This window comes from Oncorhynchus tshawytscha, linkage group LG19 (genome assembly GCF_018296145.1).
Source record: "Oncorhynchus tshawytscha isolate Ot180627B linkage group LG19, Otsh_v2.0, whole genome shotgun sequence".
Taxonomy (NCBI): Eukaryota; Metazoa; Chordata; class Actinopteri; order Salmoniformes; family Salmonidae; genus Oncorhynchus; species Oncorhynchus tshawytscha.
Window position 1 is genome coordinate 47,182,465 of NC_056447.1, and position 14,341 is coordinate 47,196,805.

Consider the following 14,341-nt stretch of genomic DNA (forward strand, 5'->3'; position numbering starts at 1 on the left):
CACAGAAAGGGGTCAGATCTAAGGTCTGAAGTCAGTAAAATGAACTAAATACCTGTTTAAGCCTGTCACTGACAGAAACAACATTTGGGCATGTTGTTTTCCTATCTATGGTATCCAGCTTCTCTTGGTGGATACGACAGACGCAAAATAGTTCAATCTGCTTTGGGTGCGTTCGTAAATTCGCTCTGGATATCTACTCCAATTTCAGTGCGCTCTGCTCCTGTGTGCTAGAGCGCAGAATAACTGATTGATTTACGAACGCTCAACACCCCTTGAATATGGCCGGTGTCAGTAAACCTCGGCTAAAAGGCGTATTAAATTGTTGCCAGCAGCACAGTTTCAGTCACCAATGCTCTGGATAACACGAAAACAGCCTAACCAGCTCTGCTAGGGCGAGTAAAATAGTCTCTAGTTTGTGTGGGGCGGCAGGTTGCCTAGTGGTTAGTGCGTTGGGCCAATAACCGGAAGTTGCTAGATCGAATCTCCGAGCTGACAAGGTAAAAATATATCGTTCTGCCCCTGAACAACGCAGTTAACTGATCCTCGGCATTCATTGTAAATAAACATTTGTTCGTAACTGACTTGCCTAGCTACATTAAAAAATCGTAGTTAAATTGTTGCCAGCAGCACAGTTACAGAGATTGGAGATATGGATAACAGAGCCTTGTCTGGAAGCCGTGTGCTTGACTGCGGTTCAGGTCAGAACGGTCAAAAATGTACCCTCTGAATTTATGAACAGACAATCTGACAAAGCTCTGAATTTACGAACGCCCAGTGCGTACTCTGGCACTACAAATTGAAGGTTTGTGCGCAGCCACTAAATAAAATCAGAATACAGGCAACAACATTTGTTATAGCTTGGTCTACAGTCAGCAAGAACCGATATCTCTGTGCGATGTTAATTGCTGTCCAACGTGCTTTACCAGAATGCCGTATAACTCAAATTCTCACCTGTTCGTCCTCTCCCTGCCTCAACTTGGGCGGTGCTCTCCCTCTCCCTCTCTCTTATTTGAACCCTGACATAATCATATTACAAACATGACGGGGTTAACTTATTAACATGACGTATACCATGGCATTGTTGAATACTCGTTTCTGATTGACTTGAAATCAATTCTAGAACATGCATTATTTAAGTGATAATGCCGGAGAAGCCGTGTTCGGATGACATATTGGCACAGGTGTTGTTCGTCGAGGGCCGGCAAACCGTGCCAATATATCGTCCAAACACCGACATTAGCACATTTATACAACGGGTTACCAACATATTCACATAATGATTGACATATTTTAATTAAAAAGGTTATTTTGATTAATTTATTTAATCATTCCACAAGATATAGTCCCGACACAAATATAGTGTTTCTACCCAAGCCGACTGGTCATTCGTTCTATCGGTTTGGTTGCAGGGACGCAACCCAGTTGTTCAGTGAATATGTATAGATAATAAACATAGAGTAGCAGCAGTGTAAAAACAAAAGGGGGTCCCGGTGGCCATTTGATTAATTGTTCAGCAGTCTTATGGCTTGGGGGTAGAAGCTGTTAAGAAGCCTTTTGGACCTATATTTGGTGCTCCGGTACCACTAGCCATGGTATGAAAGGGTTATACTCAACTCGTTGGTTTATGCGTTCTCTGGAAAGTAATGCAACTCCATTGAAAGTCAGCTCCACTCCGCTAGCGAGTCGTGGAACACACCTTTCACGTTGTTCATTATTTTCCATAGAATGCATAGCCTCTTGTTGATTATCCCTTACTTAGATTCTGATTTTATTAACTCAATTATTTTACTGTCTGGCAATAGGTATAGCTAGTTGGCTGACGACATAGTACCAGTCTACAGGGCTGGCATTATGGGCCTGCCCTACCGTCCCTCCTTGCCCGTCCCAAAAAAATATTAAACTATAGATAATTTATTTGACCAAGACGTATGCCGACAGAAAGGCGCATCCATCTCAGATAAAGCATCCGAACGAGCGAAACAGCGTCCCTCTGTCTCCATATGTGTAGACCATGTATCTTATGCTTTCTGGACAAAATGAGTATGGCATGTCATACTTTTTCTGGCTAGACAGCATCAGATCCATGAGCTACATATACTAAGATAGAGGGGTGATGTTTTGCTCGCTAGTTTCAGCAGAGAGGAAGAGGCGAAGCGAGATGGCTCGCTCTTGCGAAAATGTGTCCTGAATAAGCCCAATGCATTTCTATGGGCATAATATGCAGATCTAAACTTGTCACCTACATTCCTGCCTAGGACGGCAACTTGCATTGTTAGGGCGGAGACAAATACAGATATCTGGTTTCAGACACTTGCGAATTAGAAAGCAAAGTTGGCGGGTGCACTGTTCGAATGCTGGCTTCCCCTAAAGTAAATTGATGTCTTGCCAAAATTATACAATTACTCCTGTCTAAATAATTAGCTAACGATAGCTCAAGCCAAGACAGATGGAAAGGGAGGCAGACAGGCAGAGTAGAGAGATGAATGCGATTGAAAGAACCTGAATTTTCATCAAGATATTTTCTACTTTTTTTATTTGTCAGTTTTAGGCCTATGTATTTCACTTCGTTGACGATGAAGTTATAGGCACACTGCTCCATTGGCCTATGGGCCTATAGCTATATCTTTAGCAGCCAATGGATCACGGTATTATCAATGTGTCCATATGGCAAAGGCTGGTGCTCTTGCATGCACTATTTCAAGAGTGTGCACACAGGATATCCCATAAAAAACGGGCCCACCTATAGAAATAAAATGCCCATCCAACTGATTCGTTCTGGTGCCGGCCCTGCCAGTTTATTATTAATTGTATAGTTAGATAGCTAGCTATTCATTCATTTACTTAGTCTTCTGCATTCCCCCCAAATATCTTATGTCCTACACTTTTCTCCCTTTTGGCATTGGCACATCCATTAAGGGCACTAGTTACTTTTTTCACTAGGGTGAACAGTGACTCATTGAGTGCTGATCACCTGAAACTGCAGTTGAAAAGGAAAATATCCAGATACGGTGCTAGCTTAGCTAACGTAAGCCTAGCTAAAACAGCCAACCTAGCATTCTATCACTCGGTATAAAACTCATTTTACACAATATTATCTCATCACCAATAGTTTGCTAGTTACACAAGAACATAGGAATACATCTATGACATTTTCAAGAACTTTTACTCGTTTATACATTTATACCTATAAGAGCCTGCGAATATAGCTACCCTGAGAGGTATCATATGGAGCCAGCTAGATCTACTCAGGGTTTTCTAAAGCTAACCAGCTTCAGTTAGCTTAAAATTGCAGTTCAGGCTTCATCCGTACTAGGACGGTGGATATTGCGGTCTGCCTGCCTCTAAACTCTAGCAGGCTTGTAACTGCGAGTGCATTGTTGCACATGGCTAGTCGAACGCCGAATTCTTCATGGGACACAATTCTGAAAAATGAATTCATTTCCATTGGTGAGTCAGTGACACATTTTCGTTTGTGCGAAATCAAAATTAAAAATAAATTATCTTGCGAATTCAGCAGGCTATGGTGAGAAACGGTCTTTATTTTATTATTGTTAATGCCGACTTTATCAAAGCACTTTCTCCCCCACTCCTATCAATAAAATACTTGTATTATGGTCATACAAAAGTGTTACGTCTGTGAAGTTTAAAATACATTCTGTTATTTATATATGTGTCATTTAATATACACTGCTCAAAAAAATAAAGGGAACACTAAAATAACACATCCTAGATCTGAATGAATGAAATATTCTTATTAAATACTTTTTTCTTTACATAGTTGAATGTGCTGACAACAAAATCACACAAAAATTATTAATGGAAATCAAATTTACACTCAAAATCAAAGTGGAAAACCACACTACAGTCTGATCCAACTTTGATGTAATGTCCTTGAAACAAGTCAAAATGAGGCTCAGTAGTGTGTGTGGCCTCCACGTGACTGTATGACCTCCCTACAACGCCTGGGGCATGCTCCTGATGAGGTGGCGGATGGTCTCCTGAGGGATCTCCTCCCAGACCTGGACTAAAGCATCCAAGCATCCGCCTGGACAGTCTGTGGACATGATGTCCCAGATGTGCTCAATTGGATTCAGGTCTGGGGAACGGGCGGGCCAGTCCATAGCATCAATGCCTTCCTCTTGCAGGAACTGCTGACACACTCCAGCCACATGAGGTCTAGCATTGTCTTGCAGTAGGAGGAACCCAGGGCCAACCACACCAGCATATGGTCTCACAAGGGGTCTGAGGATCTCCTCTCGGTACCTAATGGCAGTCAGGCAACCTCTGGCGAGCACATGGAGGGCTGTGCGGCCCCCCAAAGAAATGCCACCCCACACCATGACTGACCCACCGCCAAACCGGTCATGCTGGAGGATGTTGCAGGCAGCAGAACGTTCTCCACGGCGTCTCCAGACTGTCACGTCTGTCACATGTGCTCAGTGTGAACCTGCTTTCATCTGTAAAGAGCACAGGGCGCCAGTGGCGAATTTGCCAATCCTGGTGTTCTCTGGCAAATGCCAAACGTCCTGCACGGTGTTGGGCTGTAAGCACAACCCCCACCTGTGGACGTCGGACCCTCATACCACACTCATGGAGTCTGTTTCTAACCGTTTGAGCAGACACATTTGTGGCCTGCTGGAGGTCATTTTGCAGGGCTCTGGCAGTGCTCCTCCTTGCACAAAGGCGGAGGTAGCGGTCCTGCTGCTGGGTTGTTGCCCTCCTACGGCCTCCTCCACGTCTCCTGATGTACTGGCCTGTCTCCTGGTAGCGCCTCCATGCTCTGGACACTACGCTGACAGACACAGCAAACCTTCTTGACACATCTCGCATTGATGTCCCATCCTGGATGAGCTGCACTACCTGAGCCACTTATGTGGGTTGTAGACTCCGTCTCATGCTACCACTAGAGTGAAAGCACCGCCAGCATTCAAAAGTGACCAAAACATCAGCCAGGAAGCATAGGAACTGAGAAGTGGTCTGTGGTCACCACCTGCAGAACCACTCCTTTATTGGGGGTGTCTTGCTAAATGCCTATAATTTCCACCTGTTGTCTATTCCATTTGCACAACAGCATGTGAAATTTATTGTCAATCAGTGTTGCTTCCTAAGTGGACAGTTTGATTTCACAGAAGTGTGATTGACTTGGGTTACATTGTGTTGTTTAAGTGTTCCCTTCATTTTTTTGAGCTGTGTATATTAACATTACTCTTTTTTAACACAAAAACATTTGTATTTATTATGGATCCCCATTAGCTGCTGCCTACTCTTCCTGGGGTCTGGCAGAATTAAGGCAGTTATACAATTTTAAATACATTACAATGCATTCATTATAGAATTCACAACACACTAAGTGTGTGCCCTCAGGCCCATACTCCACTACCACATATCTACATCACAAAATCCATGTGTAAATGTGTGTATAGTGCGTATGTTACCATCTTTATTTATTTATTTTTATTTCACCTTTATTTAACCAGGTAGGCCAGTCGAGAACAAGTTCTCATTTACAACTGAAACCTGGACAAGATAAAGCAAAGCAGTGCAAATACAAACAATTTAGCAATTAAACACTGGAGTGATAGATGTGCAGAAGATGAATGTGCAAGTAGAGATACTGGGGTGCAAAGGATTTAAAAAAAATAATAATATGGAGATGAGGTAGTTGGATGGGCCATTTACAGATGGGCTATGTACAGGTGCAGTGATCTGTGAGATGCTCTGACAGCTGATGCTTAAAGTTAGTGATGGAGATATGAGTCTCCAGCTTAAGTGATTTTTGCAATTCGTTCCAGTCATTGGCAGCAGAGAACTGGAAGGAAAGGCGGCCAAAGGAGGAATTGACTTTGGGGGTGACCAGTGAAATATACCTGCTGGAGCGCATGCTACGGGTGGGTGCTGCTATGGTGACCAGTGAGCTGAGATAAGGCAGAGCTTTACCTAGCAAAGACTAATGACCTGGAGCCAGTGGGTTTGGTGACAAATATGAAGCGAGGGCCAGCCAACGAGAGCATACAGGTTGCAGTGGTGGGTAGTATATGGGGCTTTGGTGACAAAACAGATGGCACTGTGATAGACTGCATCCAATTTGCTGAGTAGAGTGTTGGAGGCTATTTTGTAAATGACATCGCCGAAGTCGAGGATCAGTAGGATAGTCAGTTTTACGAGGGTATGTTTGGCAGCATGAGTGAAGAATGCTTTGTTGTGAAATAGGAAGCCGATTCTAGATTTAATTTTGGATTGGAGATGCTTAATGTGAGTCTGGAAGGAGAGTTTACAGTCTAGCCAGACACCTAGGTATGTGTAATTGTCCACATATTCTAAGTCAGAACCGTCCAGAGTAGTGATGCTGGATGGGCGGGCAGGTGTGGGCAACGATCGGTGAAGAGCATGCATTTAGTTTTACTTGCATTTAAGAGCAGTTGGAGGCCACGGAAGGAGAGAAGTATGGAATTGAAGCTAGTCTGGAGGTTAGTTAACACGGTGTCCAATGAAGGGCCAGAAGTATACAGAATGTTGTCGTTTGCGTAGAGGTGGATCAGAGAATCACCAGCAGCAAGAGCGATCATTGATGTAAACAGAGAAAAGAGTCGGCCAGAGAATTGAACCCTGTGGCACCCCCATAGAGACTGCCAGAGGTCCGGACAACAGGCCCTCGATTTGACACGCTGAACTCTGTCTGAGAAGTAGTTGGTGAACCAGGCGAGGCAGTCATTTGAGAAACCAAGACTGTTGAGTCTGCCGATAAGAATACGGTGATTGACAGAGTCGAAAGCCTTAGCCAGGTCGAGGAATACGGCTGCACAGTATTGTCTTTTATCAATGGCAGTTATGATATCGTTTAGGACTTTGAGCATGGCTGAGGTGCACCCATGATCAGCTCGGAAACCAGATTGCATAGCGGAGAAGGTACGGTGGGATTCGAAATGGTCGGTGATTTGTTTGTTAACTTGGAGATCGAAGACCTTAGAAAGGCAGGGTAGGATAGATATAGGTCTGTAACAGTTTGGGTCTAGAGTGTCTCCACCTTTGAAGAGGGGGATGACTGTGACAGCTTTCCAACCTTTGGGGGTCTCAGACAATATGAGAGAGGTTGAACAGGCTAGTAATAGGGGTTGCAACAATTGAAATGGATCATTTTAGAAAGAGAGGGTCCAGATTGTCTATCCCAACTGATTTGTAGGGGTCCAGATTTTGCAGCTCTTTCAGAACATCAGCTATCTGTATTTGGGTGAAGGAGAGATGGGGAGGTTTGGGCAAGTTTCTGTGGGGGGTGCAGGTTTGTTGATCGGGGTTGGTGTAGCCAGGTGGAAAGCATGGCCAGCCGTAGAAAAATACTTATTGAAATTCTCAATTATAGTGGATTTATCGGTGGTGACAGTGTTTCCTAGCCTCGGTGCAGTGGGCAGCTGGGAGGAGGTGATCTTATTCTCCATGGATTTTACAGTGTCCTAGAACTTTTTGGAGTTTGTGCTACAGGATGCAAATTTCTGCTTGAAAAAGCCAGCCTTTGCTTTCCTAACTGCCTGTGTATTTTGGTGCCTAACTTCCCTGAAAAGCTGCATATTGCGGGGGCTATTCGATGCTAATGCAGTACGCCACAGGATGTTTTTGTGCTGGTCAAGGGCAGTCAGTCAGGTCTGGAGTGAACCAAGGGCTATATCTGTTCCTAGTACCTTTTTTTTTTAAATGGGGCATGCTTATTTAAGATGGTGAGGAAAGCACTTTTAAAGAATAACCAGGCATCCTCTACTGACAGAATGAGGTCAATATCCTTCCAGGATACCCGGGCCAGGTCGATTAGAAAGGCCTGCTCGCTGAAGTAATTTAGGGAGCGTTTGACAGTGATGAGTGGTGGTCGTTTGACCGCAGACCCATTACGGACGCAGACAATGAGGCAGTGATCGCTGAAATCCTGGTTGAAGACAGCAGAGGTGTATTTAGAGGGCAGGTTGGTCAGGATGATATCTATGAGGGTGCCCGTGTTTACAGATTTGGGGTTGTACCTGGTAGGTTAATTGATCATTTGTGTGAGATTGAGGGCATCTAACTTAGATTGTAGGATGGCTGGGGTGTTAAGCATGTCCCAGTTTAGGTCACCTAACAGTACGAGCTCTGAAGATAGATGGGGGGCAATCATGTGTGTGTATGCATGTGTCTGTGCCTATGTTTGTGTTACTTCACAGTCCCCGCTGTTCCATAAGGTATGGGGCGGCAGCGTAGCCTAGTGGTTAGAGCGTTGGACTAATAAACGGAAGGTTGCGAGTTCAAACCCCCAAGCTGACAAGGTACAAATCTGTCATTCTACCCCTGAACAGGCAGTTAACCCACTGTTCCCAGGCCATCCTTGAAAATAAGAATATGTTCTTAACTGACTTGCCTGGTTAAATAAAGGTTAAACTTTTTTTTTTTTTAAGTGTATTTTTACCTGCTTTTTAAATCTGATTCTACTGCTTGCATCAGTTACCTGATGTGAAATAGAGTTCCATGTAGTCATGGCACTATGTAGTACTGTACGCCTCCCATAATCTGTTCTGGACTTGGGGCCTGTGAAGAGACCTCTGGTGGCATGTCTTGTGGGGTATGCATGGGTGTCTGAGCTGTGTGCTATTATTATTTTAAACAGACATCTCAGTACCTTCAGCTTGTCAACACCTCTTATGAAAACAAGTAATGATGATGTCAATCTCTTTTCCACTTTGAGCCATGAGAGATTGACATGCATATTATTAATGTCAGCTCTCCGTGTACTTTTAAGGGCCAGCCTTGCTGCCCTGTTCTGAGCCAACAGAAATTTTCCCAAGTCCCTCTTTGCGGCACCTGACCACACTACTGAACGGTAGTCCAGATGCAGACAAAACCAGGGCCTGTAGGACCTGCCTTGTTGATAGTGTTGTTAAGAATGCAGAACAATGCTTTATTATGGACAGACTTCTCCCCATTTTAGCTAGTTGTATCAATATGTTTTGACCATGACAGTTTACAATCTAGGATAACTCCAAGCAGTTTAGTCACCTCAACTTGCTCAATTTCCACATTATTCATTACATTAAGATGTAGTTGAGGTTTAGGGTTTAGTGAATGATTTGTCCCAAATACAAGGCTTTTAGTTTAGGAAATATTTGCTACCCATTCTGAAATCAAATAAAATACTTAATCAGTTATCTTCCTCAAATCAAGGGGATGCTGATGCAATCTTTGCAAGAGGGAGGGAATGTGGAGTTAACCGTGACATAGCATGCCCAGGAGCAGGATTCGTTTCCATAGAAATTTAACTGGCTAAAAGGTGGAGCCACTTTTGTATGACCTGTCATCCCGAGTTGAACTCAGAGTTGACCAAACTTACCTCACTAACTCCTCAAACCTGCTTTTCATCATGTCCCAGAATCTGTTCCGAAGTACAATTTCAACTGTCCCAAACTGAAGATGAACCATCCCAAATTAAATACTTAGTTTTGATATGCCAACATGGGTCTACTCTAGGACAGGTCAATCACAATTATTTAAAAGGCTAATAGGAGTACAACTGAAACAGAACAATGGGGCTGTCAACTGAGCCAGAAATTCACATTCAAACCTGTGCCCCTAAAAAGGCCAACTGTCACGCCCTGACCTTAGATTCTGTTTTTCTATATATTTTGGTTAGGTCAGGGTGTGACTAGGGTGGGTACTCTAGTTGTTGTATGTCTAGGGTTTTTGTCATCTAGGGTTTTTGTATGTCTAGGTGTAGTTGCCTGTCAGCACTAATTTGTATAGCTTCAAGTGTCGTTTTGTTATTTTGGTTAGTTTGTTCAGTGTTCATTCTTAATATAATAAAGAATGTATGCATACCATGCTGCGCCTTGGTCCGAATTCATACGACGAATGTGACACCAACATTGGAATAATATTGTAATCTATTTAGCATAAATGTACATGTAACTGAATAAAAGAAACACTTGAGTAAATTAGTGATATTCAGTATATTGAAAGGTGGTGCATTCACACAGGTGTGGTTCCTGAGTTAATTAAGCAATTAACATCCCATCATGCTTAGGGTCATGCATAAAAATGCCCAGTTGCCCCTTATTTACATTACCACAGCTAGAAGTGATTTAGATAGAGGGGAAGGATCTCACAGGATCATAGGGTGTGTGTGTCTTAGTCACCAGATCTCAACTCAATTGAACACATATGGGAGACTCTGGAGTGGAGCCTGAGACAGCATTTTCCACTACCATCAACAAAACATCTAATGGTGTTACATCCCTCCAATAGAGTTCCAGACACTTGTAGAATCTATGTGCATTGAAGCTGTTCTGGCTCTGGTGCCCAACACCCTATTAAGACACTTTATGTTGGTGTTTCCTTTATTGTGGCAGTTACCTGTAATAAATAATTAGCCTACATCTCAAAGTGTAGCCTAGGTGATATGTGTTTACAGCCTCTCATGTCCACACTGATGCTGACATCAGGGAGGCGCCAGAAAATGTCGCCAAACTTTTAATTACAGAAATATATGCTAAACGCCAGTTATGTTTGACAATTATAATGTAGGATAATTAACATTAAAGTCGAAAGGCTTGATTCTGTTGACATACTCGAGGCACGGTTCATTCAGACCAAATGGTCACAAGTGCAGAGAGCAAGGCCAGTGCCTGTTGCCTGGGGATTTTATGTCATTTTATGAGGCATGTCTTACCTTGTTTCAAAGTAGCCTAGCCAAAATCAGACCATAGACATGTTGAGGGAATTATTTTATAAACAATTCCTTATGCCATTGAAACCAGCATTCTCACATGTTCTATAAGTGTGCATTGCTGCACTTATAATGTGAAGAAATAATAGTTGAATCAATATTTTAGGCTAAACGTTCTGATCTGTTGTATCAGCCTCATTGCTTTAGAATTTTTGGGGGATGTACAATGGTTTTTATGAATTTTGTATCTATTGTCCCAGAGTCTGTTTTGAACCGTCACTGTGGTGCAAAGCCACATAAAGCCAGAAGCTGCTTGGCCCTTTACAGTGGGGAATTTTTCCCCCCTCAATCAAATTCATCATAACCTTCATCCTCCCCGCAAGTTGCGCTACTGCAACACAACCCTGCCCATGCAGAGGCCTGTTATTTGGCTTCTATCTACTCTGCCTAGATCAGAGGAGAATGACTGCCCCTTCTCATTGACACCTATTGAGTCTTCGGGAGTTCATGGTTTTGACATAGACAGACTAAGACAATCAAGTTTGACATTCAGGCCTCCTCCTTTATCCAGTTTTTATCATTGTATCTAGCTATACAGCCACAAAGTCTTCATAATATAGGAATGAATGGTGTCATATGAACAATGGTTTTGTCCACTCAGGATAAAACATCATGATATCTTCTCTCTCTCAACCCTCTAATGTTCTTGTCTAAATGACTAATATATGACACACTTATTTTACCACAAATGTGAGCTTGGGGTGATTATGTATAATGAAATCTATTAGGCAAATAAACGGATACAGGACCTGAAGACATTGTGTGCAGCCAGGCGTTGAGGAGTGAATTCCTCCACTATTTTATAATGAAAGACAGCATACAGTCAGAATTGAACAACGTCCTGTTAAAGATAATAATGGGAGATAAACCAACTGGGACAGACACACCCAATCCTAGCAACACACGTAAGGGTATTTAGGTGAGTACATCCTGAGCATTATGAAAAGTCCTTCAAATGAGTGGCCTGAAAATGTATTGACGTATTAGTCGATGTTAATGTTAATTTAAGCAAAACAACAACTAACTTATGGGAAGACAGTGTTTGGTGGACAGGGTAAACAATAGAATCCTCACCATTCCAAATATTTGCTGATAACACCATGCTATGTGCCAAAAGAGAAAATAATCATCAGGTAAAAGCCCCAGGCTTCTCCCGAGGGGGACAGGAGTTCAATCTCCCCCTGAAGGAGAACAGTGCTCTTGGGTTTCAAACCATAACAGTCCTAATGGGCTGGGCAGGACCACCACCAGCACAACTGGTACTAGTCATACAGCACTGGTCCTGTCTGTAGACTAAATTCCTGATGGGCTGAAGACAATCAAAACCCCACCAGAGACCAGGGAGAGAAATATGAAAGTGAAGGGAGGATAAAATAAATAGAGGGACAAGCATTTCCTGCCAGGGAGCCACTCTCCTCTCCAGCTCCATCTATTTGTTTTCATATTCATTAACAGATCATTTACAGCCAACAGACAAGCGATGAACCTTCAACCCCAGGGTTAGCCGCTTTGGTAAGGCGGTGTTTGTGATTGGATGGAATCTGAAATCCAAATTCAAATACACAGAACAAGAACCATTGGTAATAAAAAATAAAAAACACAATTGTAACACCAATGTTTGCGCTTTACTCAAAGCTGCGGCTGCTCTGACACGCTGTCTGGCAACATCTCTGGATATCTGCAACTCCAGATTTAGTTCAAATCGGCAGACTCTACTGTGCACTGTATTTACACTGAGTGTACAAAATATTAGGAACACCTTCCCCTTTGCCCTCAGAACAGCCTCAATTTGTCAGGGCATGGACTCTACAAAGTGTCGAAAGCGTTCCACAGGGATGCTGGCCCATATTGACTCCAATGCTTCCCACAGTTGTGTCAAGTTGGCTGGATATCCTTTGGGTGATGGACCATTCATGATACACACGGGATACTGTTGAGTGTGAAAAACCCAGCATCATTGTAGTTCTTGACACACTCAAACCGGTGCACATGACACCTACTACCATACCCCCCCGTTCAAAGGCACTTCAATCTTTTGTCTTGCCCATTCACCCTCTGAATGTCACACATGCAAAATCCATGTCTCAATTGTCTGAAGGCTTAAAAATAATTCTTTAATCTGTCTTCTCCTCCCTTTCATATACACTGATTGAAGTGGATTTAACAAGTGACATCAATAAGGGATCAAAGCCTTCACCTGTATTCACCGTTGTCAGTTGTTCCTAATGTTTTGAACACTCAAGTGTATATGATAGTAAAATCAAAAAAGAAACTTGAATTTAATCATTATTTTAGAATCTCAAATGTATTTACCTTGATTATTAACAGCTGAGTAAAAGTGCCACTTCATCAACTTAAGCAAGAAACAAGTAGCATTAAAAAAGCACATTTTTTCTTAGACATGCAACATCTAAGATAAGACACCTTCTACACGTACATTTTAGTAGCTGCTCTTATCCAGAGCGACTTACAGTAGTGACTTCATACATTTTCATACTTTTTTTTCATACTGGTCCTCCATGAGAATGAAACCCACAACCCTGGTGTTGCAAGTGCCATGCTCTACCAACTCAGCCACACGGCACCCAATTCTAAATTCTATATTTTCTTTTACCAAAGGCAGCAGAGTCTGGTCTGGAAAGCTTGTAAAATAAATCTAAATGAAATCAAAATACAAAAATCCTAAAAATTAGAATAGAAATGTTCTGTTTCTTATTTCTAACCATTGTCTGCATATTAAGCGTGTGATTTGTTGAGCGTTTGGGACTTTGCTCCATGCGTTCCGGTGTTGGCTGAGGTCGCATTAAGGCAGCGATATCCATGCATAATGACCGGCATGAAAACGCCTGCAGATATTTGGGCTGGGCTTCTCCCATTGCTTTTAATTAATTTTCAGAAGACCCACGGAAGCCAAGCCAGATCTGAGAGCGAAAAGGCAGCTGCAAGACATTTTAGTATAGGAGATTAATGACAATGAAAACTTTTGAGGGGAGAAAAGTAAAACATTGCAGAATGAATGAAATGGCAACATAATGCATATACTGTATGGGACTGTCAAAATGTTACTGTGAACAGAATAATGGTTGTCACGCTTACTGTTTTGGACATACAGTGAATGAAGCTAAACCAGTTTCTTGGTAATTAACAAATGTCTTGTTACTTGTGCAGTTTGTCCCTTTTTTTGCCCCCTCCCCAGCCACCACTCATCTGGACAGGGTTATCCCGGAAAGACATGCGCTCCTTTTTAGATGAGGCAGAGGTCACTCTTTGGGGAGAAGGTGCTTCTTTGTCTGCAGAAAAAGAGAAAGACACAAAAGAAAAATCTAACAAAATTGCATGATATATTAGCATATCACATATCAACATTTCTCAGGATAAAGTATTTATGCCCTGATGCTCTTTGCCTGAAGAAAAATATATTGAAACATACCATTTACTGTAGTTTTATACAACGGGTAGGTCTAATACTAAATGCTGATTGGCTAAAACCGCATTCCAGCTGGTGTCTATTCCACAAGTTACCACTGGCTAAATCTATGACGTTAAAATGCCTATTTACTCTGTTCTATCCGACTGTGCAATCCACTGTCTCATCAACCCAGACAG

General features: G+C 42.5%; 1 protein-coding gene across 1 annotated transcript in view; it reads right to left on the reverse strand.

Moving 5' to 3' along the window:
- Positions 1-12,745: 12,745 nt before the first annotated feature.
- lrriq1 (leucine-rich repeats and IQ motif containing 1) overlaps positions 12,746-14,341 on the reverse strand; it is a 42,927-nt gene continuing 41,331 nt past the window's right edge. The window contains exon 20 of the mRNA XM_024380088.2: positions 12,746-14,025. Within this exon, the coding sequence (XP_024235856.2) occupies positions 13,892-14,025 (134 nt within the window). The 3' untranslated portion in view covers positions 12,746-13,891. The remainder of the gene's footprint in view (positions 14,026-14,341) is intronic.